At 40.8% G+C, this 16,990-nt stretch overlaps 1 protein-coding gene across 3 annotated transcripts in view; it reads left to right on the forward strand.

Moving 5' to 3' along the window:
• Nucleotides 1-16,990, forward strand: part of si:ch211-186j3.6 (neural-cadherin) — a 313,458-nt gene that overhangs the window by 182,097 nt on the left and 114,371 nt on the right. For all 3 annotated transcript variants that reach the window (XM_054770409.1, XM_054770410.1, XM_054770411.1), the window contains 2 exons: nt 3,927-4,070; nt 16,733-16,853. In XM_054770409.1, the coding sequence (XP_054626384.1) occupies nt 3,927-4,070; nt 16,733-16,853 (265 nt within the window). The remainder of the gene's footprint in view (nt 1-3,926; nt 4,071-16,732; nt 16,854-16,990) is intronic.

Below are 16,990 nucleotides of genomic sequence, written 5' to 3' on the forward strand. Positions count from 1 at the left end.
CTCACAGCTTCCATGTCTGGAGCTGACTGATAGTCTCACAGTACACAGTAATAGCCTTTAAACTTCCTTTGAGATGGATGGATGAATGGATGGATGGATGGATGGATAGATAGATAGATAGATAGATAGATGGATGGATGGATGGATGGATGGATGGATGGATGGATGGATAGATAGATAGATAGATAGATAGATAGATAGATAGATAGATAGATAGATAGATAGATAGATAGATAGATAGATAGATGGATAGATGGATAGATAGATGGATAGATGGATAGATGAATAGATGAATAGATCGATTATTAATTTCCAAGAGAATTCACATTTCCTGCAACTCTGCAAAAGTGTCATAATAATCACTTAAAATTAAAACAAACAAGGCAAGGTAGGAGCGATAAGAAAATAGAATACAAATAAGTAAATAAATGAGGAACAGTTCCATAATAAGGTGATAAGTCCAGTCCTGTGTGTGTATTTTATCACTCCCCCTCTGTTGTGTTGAAAAGCCGCATGGCGTGGGGAGGGAAATGATCTGCTTAGTCTTCCAGTGGAGCAGGACAGTGATAGTAATCTGCCACTGAAACTGCTCTTCAGTTGGGAGATACTTTATTTAAAGTATGTGGCGCTTTTGGGAGTCAAATAGGACCAAATCGGTCCTGAGGGTAAAAAGTGTGGGTACATTTGCACACCTCCCTACTCTAAACACTTTTCAATAGAGGAGCTCATTTTATTAAAAAAAAAAAACCCAACAAAACAGAAAAACCACAGCCTTTAAATTTCCTTTAAGATGTGTAGCGAAGCCTGATTTTAAACAAAAGTGGTGGGCGTATACACCAAGCAGGTGTCATCCAGTGGGGGCGGGTCAGAGGTGCTATGAGGTTTCTTTCATGACACAAGTTGGAAAGTGTTTGAGCACCTTCCACTTTCCTTCTGCAGTGAAGCAAACACGTGAGAGAGGTGGTAGATTTTTATAATAATAATAATAATATTACTGCGAGATCTGTAAAAGTCACTTTTGCATGATAGGGCACTTCAAACAAAGGATGAGCAGCAAGCATCTTTCTATCTTTGTTGGATCTTTGGACAGATGCTCGTCATTTAAGGCTCGATTTGCCTCTCGCGTGGCGACAGATGAAGCACATACGTGCCTGGACGGTGCGATGGAGGACAGCAGATGCTGTAGCAGATGGATGCTTGGAGAGAGGTGTTGAAGGAACACTAGGACGGAGGAGAATATGCTTCTCATAAACGGATCACAGACAGCCGGCAGATCTTCTGTAGATCCTTCGCACGGCAGCATAAACACCACATCGGCGTGAATGTTGAGCACATAGAAGAATGAATGATGGTGCAAACAGACACGACATGTTTGATGAGCGTCTATGTTTCCATGCGTAGCTTTATGCATCTGGTGAGTCACCCCCGAACCAGATGGTGGACATCAGATGACAGAAGCTAACGACCGTAAGTCTCATCAAGCGACTTGCTCTTATTACTTTTCTACTGCTACGATGCATGGCAGCTTGCTGAAAATATAATAATACTAGTGATCGGGAATGGCTCAGTGGAGCACAAACAATAATACCAGATAGTGGTACATTCCTTCTCGAGCTCCTGGAATCAACTACTCATCCACTACCACTACTACTACAATTACTACTGTATGTTTCATTTTAAAAAGTACGAGTTATGTAAATCCAAGCATTTGTGTTTTGTTTATGCTGTTGAACTCCCATCCTGTAGGTGGGGGTATTGGGCAGGACACGTCCTCCAATAAACAAAGCAGAGTAAGACATGTCCAACACTGACCACGTTTCCATGCACACAATATTACAATATTCATGTTGATATCGTCTTGCATCTGCAAGCAATAAGAATATTTCTGTTCACAAGTTATTAGCATATTCATAACAACGTGGTAATAGCGCTGATAACGTCATGACAGAAGAACAAACAAAGGTTTTGGTTTTTCCAGCATAAACCTGAACCCCCAAGACATGTTTGTCTTTGTGTTACATTTAGACGCTGCGGTCTTATATAACAGAGGTGTCTTTGTGGATGTGGCGCACATGTTTATATTTTAATTATTATTTTTCCATTATTTATGTATTTTATAATAATTTTAATAATTTAATTATTAATTTATTATTTATATATATTTTATATTATATATGTATATTCCTATATAGTTTTAAATAATTTTAATATTTTAATTATTAATTTATTATTTATATATATTTTATATTATATATATATATATATATATTCCTATATAGTTTTAAATAATTCTTATATTTTAATTATTAATTTATTATTTATATATATTTTATATTATTATATATATTCATATATAGTTTTAAATAATTCTTATATTTTAATTATCATTTGTCATTAGTTATATAATTTATAAATACTGTATGTATATATATTTTTTTTCAATCATTTTTATATTTTAATTATCAATTTTAATTATTTTGCATACATAGACCAAAGGTAAATATAAATGTTATACATTTTATATTTTTAAGTTAGATCTTTTTTTAATGTAATGTTGTTTTTTTCCTTGTTGAATTGTATTTTTGGAATAGACCATGTGCCAATAAATCATTTAAAAAAAAAACAGCTGCAGCCCATAATTGGCCCCTTGGCTGCACATGGGACATCCCTGCTCAACTATATTCTTCTGCACGGGTCTACTTTTCAAGGTTATGAGATTTTCCATTGTAACATCCCATCAACCGTACATTTTGACCTCCACACACACAAACAAGAGCTAATGCACAAGCTAATATCAGGAAAAGGAAAAATAAGTCTTTTTTTTTTTTTTTTTCCTCCCTTTGAATTTAAAAGGGCTCCTCCCCACATGCACGTTTCATCTTTCATCCAAAAGGCTTCCTTCCTTCTCAAGTTTTAGGTGTGGAGTACCCCTATTTATGCCCCTGGTGGGGGTGGTCACAAAACGGGTGTGGCTGTGGTTGTTGCCGGACGTGCCGGTGAATGATACTCCTGACTAACAATCGGTCGTTTGCCCACAACTCGTTAGTGGCCACTCTTCTCGAGGAACGAGACAATCTTTGGGGGTGGGATGTTAGGACATTGTAAGCATAGAGGTGATAGCGCAAACCTTTCTAGCTTCTTTCTGACCAGCAACTAGCGTCTGAAAAAGAAGGGACATGCCTTTGATGGCAATGACGTCCACATTCTGGATAGGGAGGACACACCCACCCACCCATGCTTGCCAAAGACACTTGATAGTGTGCTTGATAGATGTGTGGAATAATTGATTGCTGCTATTTATGGAAAGCTGTATAAACACATCAATTGCACTTGCCTTTGGTGTGTGATTTGAGAAGTGTGAACAGCAATAAGGAGGACGAAGGGGGGCCCGGCTGCTACATCCGTCCTCTTTACGCGCCCTTCCCCTTTCCCGCCCTCCGACACGAGCCGAGCATCTGCGACTTGTGGTGTTGTTGCTGATTTAGTTTGCCGCCTGCGCGCCACCTCCTCTGCCGTGGCTTAAATAATTGATGTACTTCTTGCAGCGTGGAGTGCAAATGATGCTGCTGCTGCTAGCTGCTATCAAAGGCGCGGCGGTTCCAGGACCCCCCATCCCCCAGAGGACGCTTTGTGCTGCGGGGGTTTTCATGTAGCGAGGAAGCAAGTAACAGCAGAGTTTAATGGCAGAAGAGACATGAGATGCTCATCTGTCTGTGTTTCCTCAACAGACGAGTGGAAAAGGTGCAAGTTATTTTGGTTTGTGTCAGCGTGGGTGAATGCATTTTGACTTTTGTTGTTCAAGATGGCGTGCGTGTGTGTGCGCCAACAGACAGACGCGTGCGAGGTGACAGAATAAGCACAGCATGGCGCTTAGAATAGCAACCCTGTGACTCTTTCTTGTGTTTTCTCCTACTTCCCGCTCGCAGACACGGCCTACGTGCGTGTTTTCATCAGCGACGTCAACGACAACAAGCCGGCTTTCGGTCAGACGACGTACGAGGTGGACGTGGATGAAGACGCCGACGTCGGGTTCGCCGTCCTCACCGTCAGTGCCAACGATGGCGACGAAGGTGCGTGTCCTTGATGTGTACGATGTCTGTGTGTGTGGTTTGTTAACCCCCCAGTGACGTTTACCATCATACTTAAATCTCCTAAGACTTTCAGTGGATACTTTATCTCTCTACTAGCTGACCCATCAGTGCTTCTTCGTCTTTCTCGTTTTCCCATGAGTGTAAATGACGTGTGGCGCCCCCTACGGTTTGTGTTGAAAATTCATTGGACGACTATTTCCTGTGTTTCCCTATTTCCTGTGTGTATGCGACTAGTTCACCTCTACCAACCTCGACCAACATTTTCAATAAAAATGAATGTTGTAACGCATCGATTACTTCCAGCTACAACACTCCCCTTTTCTCTTTAACTACTATTGTTCTGTGTGTAGGTGGGTATAGGTATATATGATAGGTACTGTATGTACTGTACATAGGTATAGGTGTATATATGATAGGTATGTCGATGTATGGTAGGTAATGCTCGGCAAAGTTAACAACTTTGTGTTCATGAGCAAGCAATCTGCTCTGGAGACTGGAAACAAGCCTCCAGAGTTAGCTTTGTGTCTGTAATCATTGCAAGTACTGCAAGTGTTGTTCCAAATCCTGCGGTATTACTTGAGCAGGAGAGCCAGGCAGGAGGATGAGGGATGAAATCACTAAGTGTATTGCAGTGTGAATGAGTTCAATATCCAATGACCTTTTCAATTCACCTGTCTCTAATAAACTACTAATTAAGTGGCCTCGTTAAGTCCGGAGAGATTTGAAGGGGTCCTTACCGACTTTGCTCGGCGGCCAAACACGCTGGGACTCGGGGATGGAACGGCCGCAGGCAAATGTCATCTCATGATATAAAAGACAAGAACGTTATTACTCGCAGGATTGAACTCTGCGTGAGTCAGTGTCCTTAAGCGCCGGGCTTACAGGTGGAATTATGGAAAGATGTAATGTATAATAATATCACTTTTACTGTTCAAACAGCCCCGTGAGCTCCTTTCTTGCCAAATATTGCTGCCAGCTGGGGTGCAAATGTTAATTTGCTCCTTAAGCATACTGTAGCTGTCTGCTGACCATCTTGTAAGCTCACACATTTCATTCAGTCTGCTTTCAGCAAGCACACTGTTCGCTCCATTTTGCTTGTTCTTTTCTTCGAAAAGATGTGATGAAAAGCCAAGAAATGATTCCCATAGGAAACAATCCCGACACCCAAAAATATGAACAGAATATACATTAACTACAGTTTTACATGCAGAAAACAAGGTGAAGTCATTATAAATGAGACATGAAATGGCCACACTACAATGCATACATACTGTGTGTGCATGGCTCAGATCAAGGGTACCCAAGTGTTACATTTTGGGTAAAATTTCAAACTGGTGGATAGACCTTGGTAATGTTATCAACACAAACTTCAAACATTGCAAAACACACACCCAACATACCAGAGCTGGAGACATCTTCCATTTCCCATAGCAACCCTCCCAAGTTCACTCTTTCTTAAATGTAAAGCACATAACTCAGTGTCGACTTTATGCTGTTATCTCTGCATAGATTTGACTTTTGTTAGAAAAGTAACTTATATTTGAGAGAGTATCATAAAGTAAATAAAAACAAATGACAAATCTAGTTCTTGAGTTAAAGCTCTGAAAATATGGCAAAGAAAAATTGACCTTCAGTCCTTGCCATGCCCTTGTTGTACCACTAGAAAGACTACAAATCCCATCAGCCGTTCTTAAGACTGTAATGACATAAACGTTGACCCATCAACTCCACAATACAAGCTAATCATTGCAGCACTGTGGCAACATGAGCCAGGATTCAGTGAAATGCACCGAGTGAGTGGTTCTTGAATTATCATGCTAAAGACAAAATTACAAGGCGATCTTTGACCTCCCATGAGGGACACGCCGATCGCTTCCGGGTTAAATACGGAGCAATTTAGCAACGAACAGGCTAGAATTTATTTGGTTCGGATAAATGTCAACGACATATAATATGGTGGATAAAAGTAATTAAAATCCGACTAGTAATGATGAATAGTTTTGCCCACTTCGCGTGTTTTTTTCGCCGCTTCATGCACAGGACACGACCTACGATCTTACCTTAGACTTGACAGTGGTTGTTAAACCGCCGATTGCTCGTCGAATTGAATGATGCTGCTTGATGCTGCTGAGGTCGTGACTGAACGTACATTACGCTAACACAAAATGGCGGACACGACGAAACATTCCCCTGCTGAACGCATATTTGGTGAATAGCCGGCGGAAGGACTCAAGTTTTGTTTGGCCCAAGAAGGTACTTTTTATTTTCTAATTCAATATTTACTAGCAATACGCAATTTACGCTGTGAGCTCCAAGTGTACGTACATAACGAGCCGGACACGAAATTTAGGTGTGTTAGACTTTTGTTCAAATAATCTTATTTTACTCTTTTATACACAAAAAAATCACTTTAGTTGCAGAGTTGAGTAATTATTCCATGAATATATACCATTGTAATCATCATGGGGTTTGTTTTTCCATGGAATTATGTTCTTCAAAATTTTCATCGGCAGGCGGACACGAAGGTTTTGTACTTTTCACTAATGATTACACGACAGTTATTTTTTTTTACACTGAGAATATTTGAATAAAACACATTAGAAACCAATTTCAGACATCATTCTTTAATTCCAAGTAGAAATCATAACAGAATTATCAGAGAAAATATTGTTAATTTTACAACAAAAGTAGACATGCTTTACATGTAACATTTCAATGTCCAAATATAGACACTTTTTTACAACATAGCCGTGCTAGCGCAAAATAAAAACGTGATAGGGATAGTACACATTGTTAGAGCAACAATTTCAAATACTACTCAAGTCAAGTTGAAGACAGCAAAGGGTACCCTTGATCTGAGCCATGCACATATAGATTTTTACAGCACATACAGTATACTAGCAAGTACTGTACTATCAAGTACACTATCAAGTATCTTTGGCAAGCAGATTTGAGGTTAAGATGTGTCTGTGGTTTTAGTTGAAGATGTGACGTGTGTGGCCCAGCAGATGTGCTGTGGAGAAATGGAACATCTGTGTCGGTCGGAGAAGGCTAAGCCCCTCTTGGGACGTCATTATCAGTAAAATCAATAAACTTTCACCCAGCAAAGCACAACGTGCACTCTCTTTCTGCTACTGGTACTGCAACTGCGCTTTCTTTTTGTTTGTTGGCAAAAAGTAGGAATAAATTATCTCAAGTAAACAAGCCCAGTCTCCCTAAATGTCAGCACCAATCAATACTCACACTCAAAAAGACCTCCTTTTATTCTCAGTGCCACCCTCGGTAAGTCCACATGACCTGCCCACAAACCCACATCGACTTGCAACACTCGACACACTCGCACAGTACTCTGGAATACTGTAGGTACAAGTACGCCACGGTACTCGAGACAGATATCACTACTTAACAACCCTCTAGAACCAGTACGAGTACTTCACAACTCTCTAGACAGATATCACTACTTAACAACTCTCTAGAACCAGTATGAGTACTTCACAACTTTCTAGACAGATATCACTACTTAACAACCCTCTAGAACCAGTACGAGTACTTCACAACTCTCTAGACAGATATCACTACTTAACAACCCTCTAGAACCAGTATGAGTACTTCACAAGTCTCTAGAATAGATATCACTACTTAACAACCCCTTAGAACCAGTACGAGTACTTCACAACTCTCTAGACAGATATCACTACTTAACAACCCTCTAGAACCAGTATGAGTACTTCACAAGTCTCTAGAACAGATATCACTACTTAACAACTCTCTAGAACCAGTACGAGTACTTCACAACTCTCTAGAACAGATATCACTACTTAACAACCCTCTAGAACCCGTACGAGTACTTCACAAGTCTCTAGAACAGATATCACTACTTAACAACTCTCTAGAACCAGTATGAGTACTTCACAACTCTCTAGAACAGATATCACTACTTAACAACTCTCTAGAACCAGTATGAGTACTTCACAATACTCTAGAACAGGGGTAGGGAACCTATGGCTCGGGAGCCAGATGTGGCTCTTTTGATGACTGCATCTGGCTCTCAAACATGTCTTAACACGATAAAAATGTATTTTAGTTTTTTTTTTGTTCGCTCACCTTTAAAGTACATTACAGAAATCCCAGTGTTAAAAATAATGCTCAAAATATAAAACTTTCTTATGCGTTTTAGTCCATCCATCCATTTTCTACCTCAATGCGGGGTGGCCAGTGCCAGCTGTCCTTCCGATATTTTCCGGGTCAGACACCAAAATTTGATTATGACTCGATAATGCGGTAGCCTACGCGCATCATTGAGATGTCAAGAAGTAGCTAATTCTGTAGAGCCGACCCTTTTGACGAAGAAGATGGTGAAAAGAAAAAGATACGGAGTACGGTGCAAAACCACGCAGCACCAGAAGTCGCATTAATGGTAAGAAGTATTTTATTTATTATTGGATAGCTTCAGTATAACAATGTTAATAAAAAGAATAACTTTAGAGACTTTAGAGGTCTTGCTTAAAAATGCCCACATTTAGTATTAAAAATATTATGTGGCTCTCCCGGAAATACATTATGTGACTTTTATGGCTCTCTTAGCCAAAAAGGTTCCCGACCCCTGCTCTAGAACATATGAGTACTTTAAAACATTCTAAAACAATTACGAGTACTTGACAACACTCTACAGTAGAACAGGTATGACTAATTCATTAGACTCTTGGACAGGTATGACTACTTCATTAGACTCTAGAACAGGTATAACTACTTCATTAGACGCTAGAACAGGTATGACTACTTCATTAGACTCTAGAACAGGTATGACTACTTCATTAGACTCTAGGACAGGTATGGTTAGTTCATTAGACTCCAGAACAGGTATGAGTACTTCATTAGACTCTAGGACAGGTATGAGTACTTCATTAGACTCTAGGACAGGTATGAGTACTTCATGACAACCTAGAAGAGGTAGGACTACTTCATTGTACTCTAGAACAGGTATGACTACTTCATTGTACTCTACAACAGGTATGACTACTTCATCAGACTCTGGAACAGGTATGACTACTTTACGACAATCTAGAACAGGTATGACTACTTTATGACAATCTAGAACAGGTATGACTACTTCACGACAACCTAGAACAGGTATGACTACTTCATTAGACTCTAGAACAAGTATAACGACTTTACCACAACCTAGAACATGTATGAGTACTTCACACCCCCCTAGCGTGATCATCAATGAGGAATCAAACCTGCAGCGTTGTTGTACTCCTCCTCCCTCATGCAAACAAACCTCATCATCATGCGCGTGCGTGTTTCTTATCATGCTGCATGGCTGATGATGAATGATTGTTATCCTTTATACCTCATCCTCATCGTCCTCATTCTATTCATCTTCATGTTGCGTCCCCTCACCTCCTCCCAACCTCTGTCTGTCTACTTGTATGTGTGCGTGTGCGATGAAAGGCTGTTGTTTATCATGGCGATTGATGTACATCCAGTAGTTGTGCTAGTGTGATGTATGTATGCGAAGTACATTTATGTATTATACAGTATGTTTACAGTAGACGGGGCATGAGGAGCATGCCACTTGAAGCTTATTTTCCCTGAATGTTCATAACGTTCAGAGTAAAAAAAATGACTAATAATCACTTGAAGAGGCGGCGCACAATGGAGGCGACGTTGTGCTCTTATTGTACAATATTCATACAGTAAACATTTTTATTGTACAATATTCAGAAACATATCCATTGTACAGTATTCATAAACATATTCATTGTATTTGTATTTGTATTTGTACTTTATTTATCCCACAGCGGGGAAATTTACTTGTTACAGCAGCAAGCAAGATACGCAAGTAAAGAGTACAGTGTAAAGAAATGCATATTGACTACAACATGATTGTACAGTATTCATAAACATATTCATTGTACAATGTTTATAAATATATTTATTGTACAATGTTCATAAACATATTCATTGTACAATGTTCATAAATATATTCATTGTACAATGTTCATAAACATATTCATTGTACAATATTCATAAACATATTTATTGTACAATATTCATAAACATATTCACTATACAATATTCATAAACATATTTATTGTACAATATTCATAAACATATTCACTATACAATATTCATAAACATATTTATTGTATAATATTCATAAACATTTATTGTACAATGTTCATAAACATATTCATTGTACAGTATTCAAACATATTCATTGTAAAGTATTCATAGGCATATTCATATTGGATATTACACACATTCAAGACACAAAGGGGGGTGTACAGCCTGTAAAGCTGGGAATACACTCAATACTTCATTCTACTTCAGAACACTCTGCAACAGGTATGAGTATTTCACAATCCTCTAGTACAGATATGATTACTTCACAATACTCCAAGAGAGACCAATATAAGTACTTCAGGACTCTAGAGCAGGGGTCTCTGGCTTCACGTTTCATGTTTCTTAACGCTTTACATGTTTTAATTGTTCTTATTTTTTCTGATATTTTAAAGTGAAACAGTACAGAAATCAGTGTTAAAAATCCATCCATCCATTTTCTATACCGCTTCATCCTCATTAGGGTCGCGGGGGCATGCTGGAGCCTATCCCAGCTGACTTCGGGCGACAGGCGGGGTACACCCTGGACTGGTCGCCAGCCAATCGCAGGGCACATATAGACAAACAACCATTCACACTCACATTCATGCACACGGGGAGAACATGCAAACTCCACACAGAAATGCCCAGGGGAGAATCGAACCCAGGTCTCCAGGCTGTTCCTGTATTGGCCAACGTGCTAACCACTAGACCACCGTGCGGCAGTGTTAAAAATGTAAAATATAAAACATCTATAAAGCGGCACTTCGACACACGCCATGCTCCATTTGCATCTAAATATCCAGCGGGGACAGTCGGAAGAAGGCCTGCCAAGAGCTGCTACTACTTTTCATTGCATTCTACATCAGGAGGTGCTCTGTTCTCAAATCTGTGGCGAGCAGCTCGGTGAGGTGATGTCGCTGGTCAATCAGGTGGTCAACTTTGTTGTTGCTCGGGCAACATCACTGAACGAAGATTTGGAAGGCCTTGTATGACAGAAAGCAGAGCTGGCGAGCAAACAAGTGGACAGAAATGAAAATACTTCAATCCCCAGACCAGCTGGGAATGCACTTCCTGTCACACAACACACACTGCGGCGTGTGGGTACTGGCTTCAACGCCTGCATGAAGCTCAACCTCACCATGTACCAACCAGACTACAGAGCTGTCACCAAAACCACGCAGCACCGGAAATCACATTAATGGTAAGAAGTATTTTATTTATTGATTAGCTTCAGTATAACAACATTTTTTAAAGAATAAATGCATAGACTTGCTATACTCTGGTCTTGCCTAAAAAATCACACATTTAGTTGTACTCTGGCTCTCACAGAAATACATTTCTAAAAATGACAACAGTGTGAAACAGGTATGAGTATTTCACAGCACTTTACTGTATGCTAGTGTGCTTTAGAATGTAGGGTATTCAAATAGCGTTTAGAAAGCTAAGGGATTGTGTCGTCATGGGTTTTCTTTGTGTATATTTTTAAACTACAAGGTTTGAATTATCATCAAGTTCTGATTTGTACTTTACAGTAAACATAAATATCCCTCGCCTTTCATTAACATTTCCTCTTCAAGCAAATAAGCAAATCAATGGAAAAGCAGTGGAAGCAGTCTCCCAATCACTTCATGCTGCATTTTTACCTTTTTTTTTTTTTAATCAATACTCTGCCATCAAAAATGTCCAACACTGCTCGTAACTCGCGGCCCCTGGGGGCCCATTTGCAGCCCCAGGATGGCTCTCGGCACATTTGGAAAAATACAATCAAACAAGAAAACTAGCAAATAAAGTGATTTTGCGAAATATTACAATACAGTCATAATATTAAAAGCAAACAGTTGTTTTACGAGCATAAAGTTGTAAATGTTAAATTTTGGAAGCATACGGTAAAGTTGAAATTACTGATATTGATATTTTTTACCGACTTTCTGCTTCTCAAGACCGATATGATAACAATAACCGAGAACTTTTATTATTTAGATTTAAGTTTACTTTGTGCACACCTGGAAGTAAGGAGGACTGGAAGAAATTAGGATTTGACCAACTGTCCTAATCAAATAAGATGACATTACTACTACTAGTGTAAGGAACCAATAGGAGGAGGGTGTTGGCACACCAATTCCGCCCACTCTTACTGTATTTAAGGCCTAGGCTACCAGCACTTATTAGTTCGCTGACGAAGCTCTTCGGATGAGGAGCGAAACGTCCGACACCTTCTTCACAGAAGTACAGATGACGTCTCAAGAAGCTTTTCCCTCGATTACTACTACTACATCACTACTATCAGGAGAACCAGAGTACAGAGCGGAGGGAGCCGCCCGTCGTGGCCCAGCAAGGTGCACTGTATTCGGGCACACGCTCCGACCAGCCGGCGTGACACCATGGAGGTCTCTGGCAAACAAACCTTTTGCACTTTTCAGACATTTTTTCCCATCATTGCGGAGCATTTGGTACAACTGGTATATAAATTTCTTCCACGGAAAGGGAATGTTTGTTTACAAGTGAGCTCAGGGGAAGCTACAACAGGCCGTTAACATCACAGGCAGGAGGAAAAAAGGAGCGCTTGATTTGCTCACCCACACAGTACAGGTAATTTCGCCTCATTGGAGCGTTTTTTAATATTATCTTTTATTGGAGCTATTTTTAATGTTATCATATTTATCGGTATGATGCCATAATTCGTTGATATCGTATTGCGCCCCCCTAGTTGGAATATTATATGTTATAATACAACCTCAGACCTTTCTTAGAAAGAAAACAGAAGAATAAAGGGCAACAATTGTAATTAACAGACAATTGAGGTCATAAGCTTATGGAAATAAAGTCCGAGTATTGAAAGTTGAAATCTTTGTAAAATTAAAAAAAAAAAAATAGCAAAAATGAAAAAACAGCAGAGGCAACAACAACAATAAGAGGCAACAATATGCTTTGTCACCATATAACACAAAGCTCATACTGTATGCAGGCTGTTTTTTCTTGAGAAACCCTGAGAAAAGTGTGGACCCCCCGGTATACGGAGTGTTCCTTGCACGACAAATGAAACCAGAGGTCTCATCATGTATTGCATTATTGTGCTTCGACTTCTGGATTTCTGTGCGACTTTAGAGATGTCATTGCGGTTTACCTTTCTGTTGTATTGGTTGGCGTTAGGTGTACCTATTCTTTTGACAAGGGATGGAGGCTTAACTCGAGCACAGTAAGGCTGCATAAATCATGAATTTATGAATTGTGTGTGTGTGTGTGTGTGTTTGTGAGTAAAATGTGTCGTCATGGGAAATGAAAAGACTTGTGGAATGAGTCCAACTGGGAGAAAGAAAAAAAAAAGATTCCAGTTTGTTTGTTTGAGCCGCTGTGCATACTCTCTGTTGCTTCCATCCTTTGGGTCTCAGCACTTTCAGGAATATTTAAGCCATGGAGACAAGCAGGAAGAAAAAACCCCAAAAAATGAGCAGGCTTGCAGCAGAGGCCACTATTGTGCGTATCCCCCGACGTCTCGTTTAGAAAGCCAACACTCAGACGCTACAAAACGAGGCGGATTAGAAATGCTCTCCACTTCCTCCTTGCTGATTTGTTGCCAGTCTTCGGGGGGTTGTGCCCCCCTCATCCTCCTCCTCCACCTGGACCAGTAGCAACGGGATGCAGCTGATTCCATGCTGACATTACTTTTAGTCCTAATTGCATACATAGAGAGCCTCAGCTTGATTAGCACACACGCTTGAATAAAATGCTCTGCACACATGCTAATCAAATGGAATTATTAAGTCAGGTTGGTGTGTGTGTGTGTGTGTGTGTGTGTGTGTGTGTGTGTTTACCTGTGTGTGTGAATGATTCACTGGAAAAGAAAGCATTTCCAACATGGGTAAAAATGTACTTTTACTATTACAAAAAAAAAAAAAAACGGCCACAAGGTGGCAGAAGTGCATTTGATAAGAGCTCGGCAGAGATCATGTGTACGGAAAAAACACACACGACAGGAAGGAGGAATTGCGAGAGCGTGGAGGAAGGTAGCGTGCAGAAGGTTACACATTGTGGGGAAATTTGAACGCATGCACACACACACACACACACACACACACACACACACACACACACACACACGCGCGCGCGCGCGTGCGCACATGCACACACATAGTTCAGTTCCAAGTGTGAACATTTTAAAAAGCTCATGGTGTTATATTTGTAAGCAAATTATTATTTGGACGTTATTTTTGTGTTGTTCATGTTGGTATCGTTGTTTAGATACTTGAGCTGTCAAAAAGCAAAAAAATATTTGTGTCAAAGTGGAAGTTATGCTTGAAATGTATCGTTTCACAAAAGGCTGGTTTTCTCCCTTTTTTAGTCAGGAACTGATATTTTCCTCAAACTGACCTATGTTCTACTGCTGATTACTAAAGAACGCATAACGTAGAAACAAACTTTTTTTTTCTGATGAAAGACGGGAGTCTAATCTTTCTTTTGGTGGGTTCTATGCTTATATAGCCGTAGAACACAATAATCTGTGTGCCTTGAAACATCAGTCAAAATCGTCTAAAATGGCCGCTACTGAAGGGTCTTTTGAAAAATGGCTGGGATTGAATGAGTTAATTAGGTGTGATGGTAAAGGAGGACAGCCAGTGAGGTGTGGCGTAGTTGTTGCTGCAGATGTCTGCTGAGTTCCAGAAAGGTTTGCTGGTCACCTTGGCGGTTATCTAAGATGAATTAGCATAATTGTAATAATCATACTTGTTCCCGATGTATATGAGGCATGTATACCTTTGTGATAATAAGGAGTTTTTGTGGGCGCCGCTCTTAGTGTCTCTTAGTTATACAAGAAAGGGTCTTTCATGCCCTGAGGCGTCTGGCAGGCCTTGCACTCGCAATGAAAGCTTCACATGGCAATTTGCCCGTTTGTGCAAGACTTGATCATCAAATATATGCAAACTTCCTGCTTGACCCTGGAAGACAACGTATTGAAATTTCAGTGAAGCATTTTTGCAAAACTAAGTTTGATTTTGAACATAAAAATGTTGCCCATGTGAGCATAAAAGGATCTGTGAAGGACACGAATGAGAAATAAATATGTGCCTTTTGTGAGCATGGACACAACATTACGTATCCTGTACAAAAGGAAGAATGCTTATTTTGCCACCACACAGTTCAAGTTTTATTGCAGTTGTATTTGTAAAGCCATGCAGCAGTACATGCTTTAAGAGGGGACATTTGATAGATGGGACTGGAGTCTGGGTGGGGATATAGGAGAGGCGTAGGCAAGGAGAGCGGACTGAAATGAAGCAAGTCCACTTCATCGCGTGTTTGTGTGGTGCTGGACGGGCCACATAAGCAGCGGGTGTAGGAATGGCAAGAATCTTGTGGTGGGATCTGGGATCTGATTGGACAATGTGGGGATGAGCAGCGAGAGAAAGCAGAGCCAGATGCAGCAGCAGGCAGTGCTAGCGTCAGCGTCAGTGCTTGTTTGTGCAGCACTAACTCTGTCAGCTAGACATCCAGTGCAGGAATATCTGCTATCTGCTGCTAGAACCTGCTTGGACAACCTGCTTGGACAACCTGCTTGGAGAACCTGGTGCGTTGGAGTCTGGTGGATGACAGTGGTGGGGGGCAGGCTTTTTTCCATAGTTCAGTGGGTGACACCCAAACTCCCACGTCAGCCCTCAAGATTCTACTAGCGTGTGAGAAGTAGGGGCCGTCAACACGCAAACCTTTTCAGGTCAATAGGTCCATGTATTTGATCACTTAAGCCTTTCGTCCACACAGAAATGGCCTTCTGGGTGCCCTGAGATGGCTTACGGTAGGCCCAGCTGGGCTGCAGCCGCGGAGACTCAGGCCCTGAGTTCCTCAAGTGGGAGTTTTGGGGTTTTTTTGGCAGGTTGAAAAAAAGTAATGTCCACACTGTGCCGGATTGGTAAATAATTGCATCCAGACGGGAACGGGTCGCTGGGTGAAAAGGATGTAATACATAAGACACTACCCCTACGTGTGGCGCTGTGAACTGCACCATGTGAACGGAACCATGTGACACACCAAACTATTACTTCTACGACTTATTTTGGATTATAAGATAAGAGTCATGCCAGTCCAAATATTCAGATATTTGTTGGCTTGTCGTCAGAGCTCACTTCTGGTCACGTGACCGCGATGGGTCGCTGATGTCATTGTTTTAAAACAATGCCGTTTTTGTTTAATTGTATTTTTACAATAAATAAAAAAAGCCGCTAGGCACAAATGGTCGCCGGGGCCACTTTGGACAACCCTTCTGTGAAGCCCCCGCAGATTTCCACCAGAGTTCCTGCAGCGTTTTGTCCGCAATCAGCAGAAAGATAAACTTTCCATGGATTTCTCATCATGAGATGCTCCTCACACGCCAGCTCCACTAATCAGTAATTTTGTCTGATTGTACTCCCCCAGCTAACATGCTAATGCTCACCACCGGCGGCTCGGCAGAAGCTTTGAACGAGACTTCCAGCTTCTTCTCAGGAAATCGCTGATCTGGCCGATTGCGGTTCACTGATGCAACATTTCTGTGCTCGTGCTCGCAGGTGGGAATGCCAAGCTGCGGTATCAGATCACATCTGGCAACACGGGAGGGGTGTTTGACGTGGAACCAGAGGTGGGGACCATCTTTGTGGCCCAGCCTCTGGACTACGAGCAGAACAAAAGGTAAGGATGTCTTCCAGTTATAACATCGTTGTTACTTTACCTGAGTACGTTGGAACAAACCAAACATGAAGTGAAGACAGATGATAACATCATGCTAACTATGATTCCATGCACAGATGACTCATTGACTGCCAAAG

Source organism: Dunckerocampus dactyliophorus, chromosome 3, assembly GCF_027744805.1.
Source record: "Dunckerocampus dactyliophorus isolate RoL2022-P2 chromosome 3, RoL_Ddac_1.1, whole genome shotgun sequence".
Taxonomy (NCBI): domain Eukaryota; kingdom Metazoa; phylum Chordata; class Actinopteri; order Syngnathiformes; family Syngnathidae; genus Dunckerocampus; species Dunckerocampus dactyliophorus.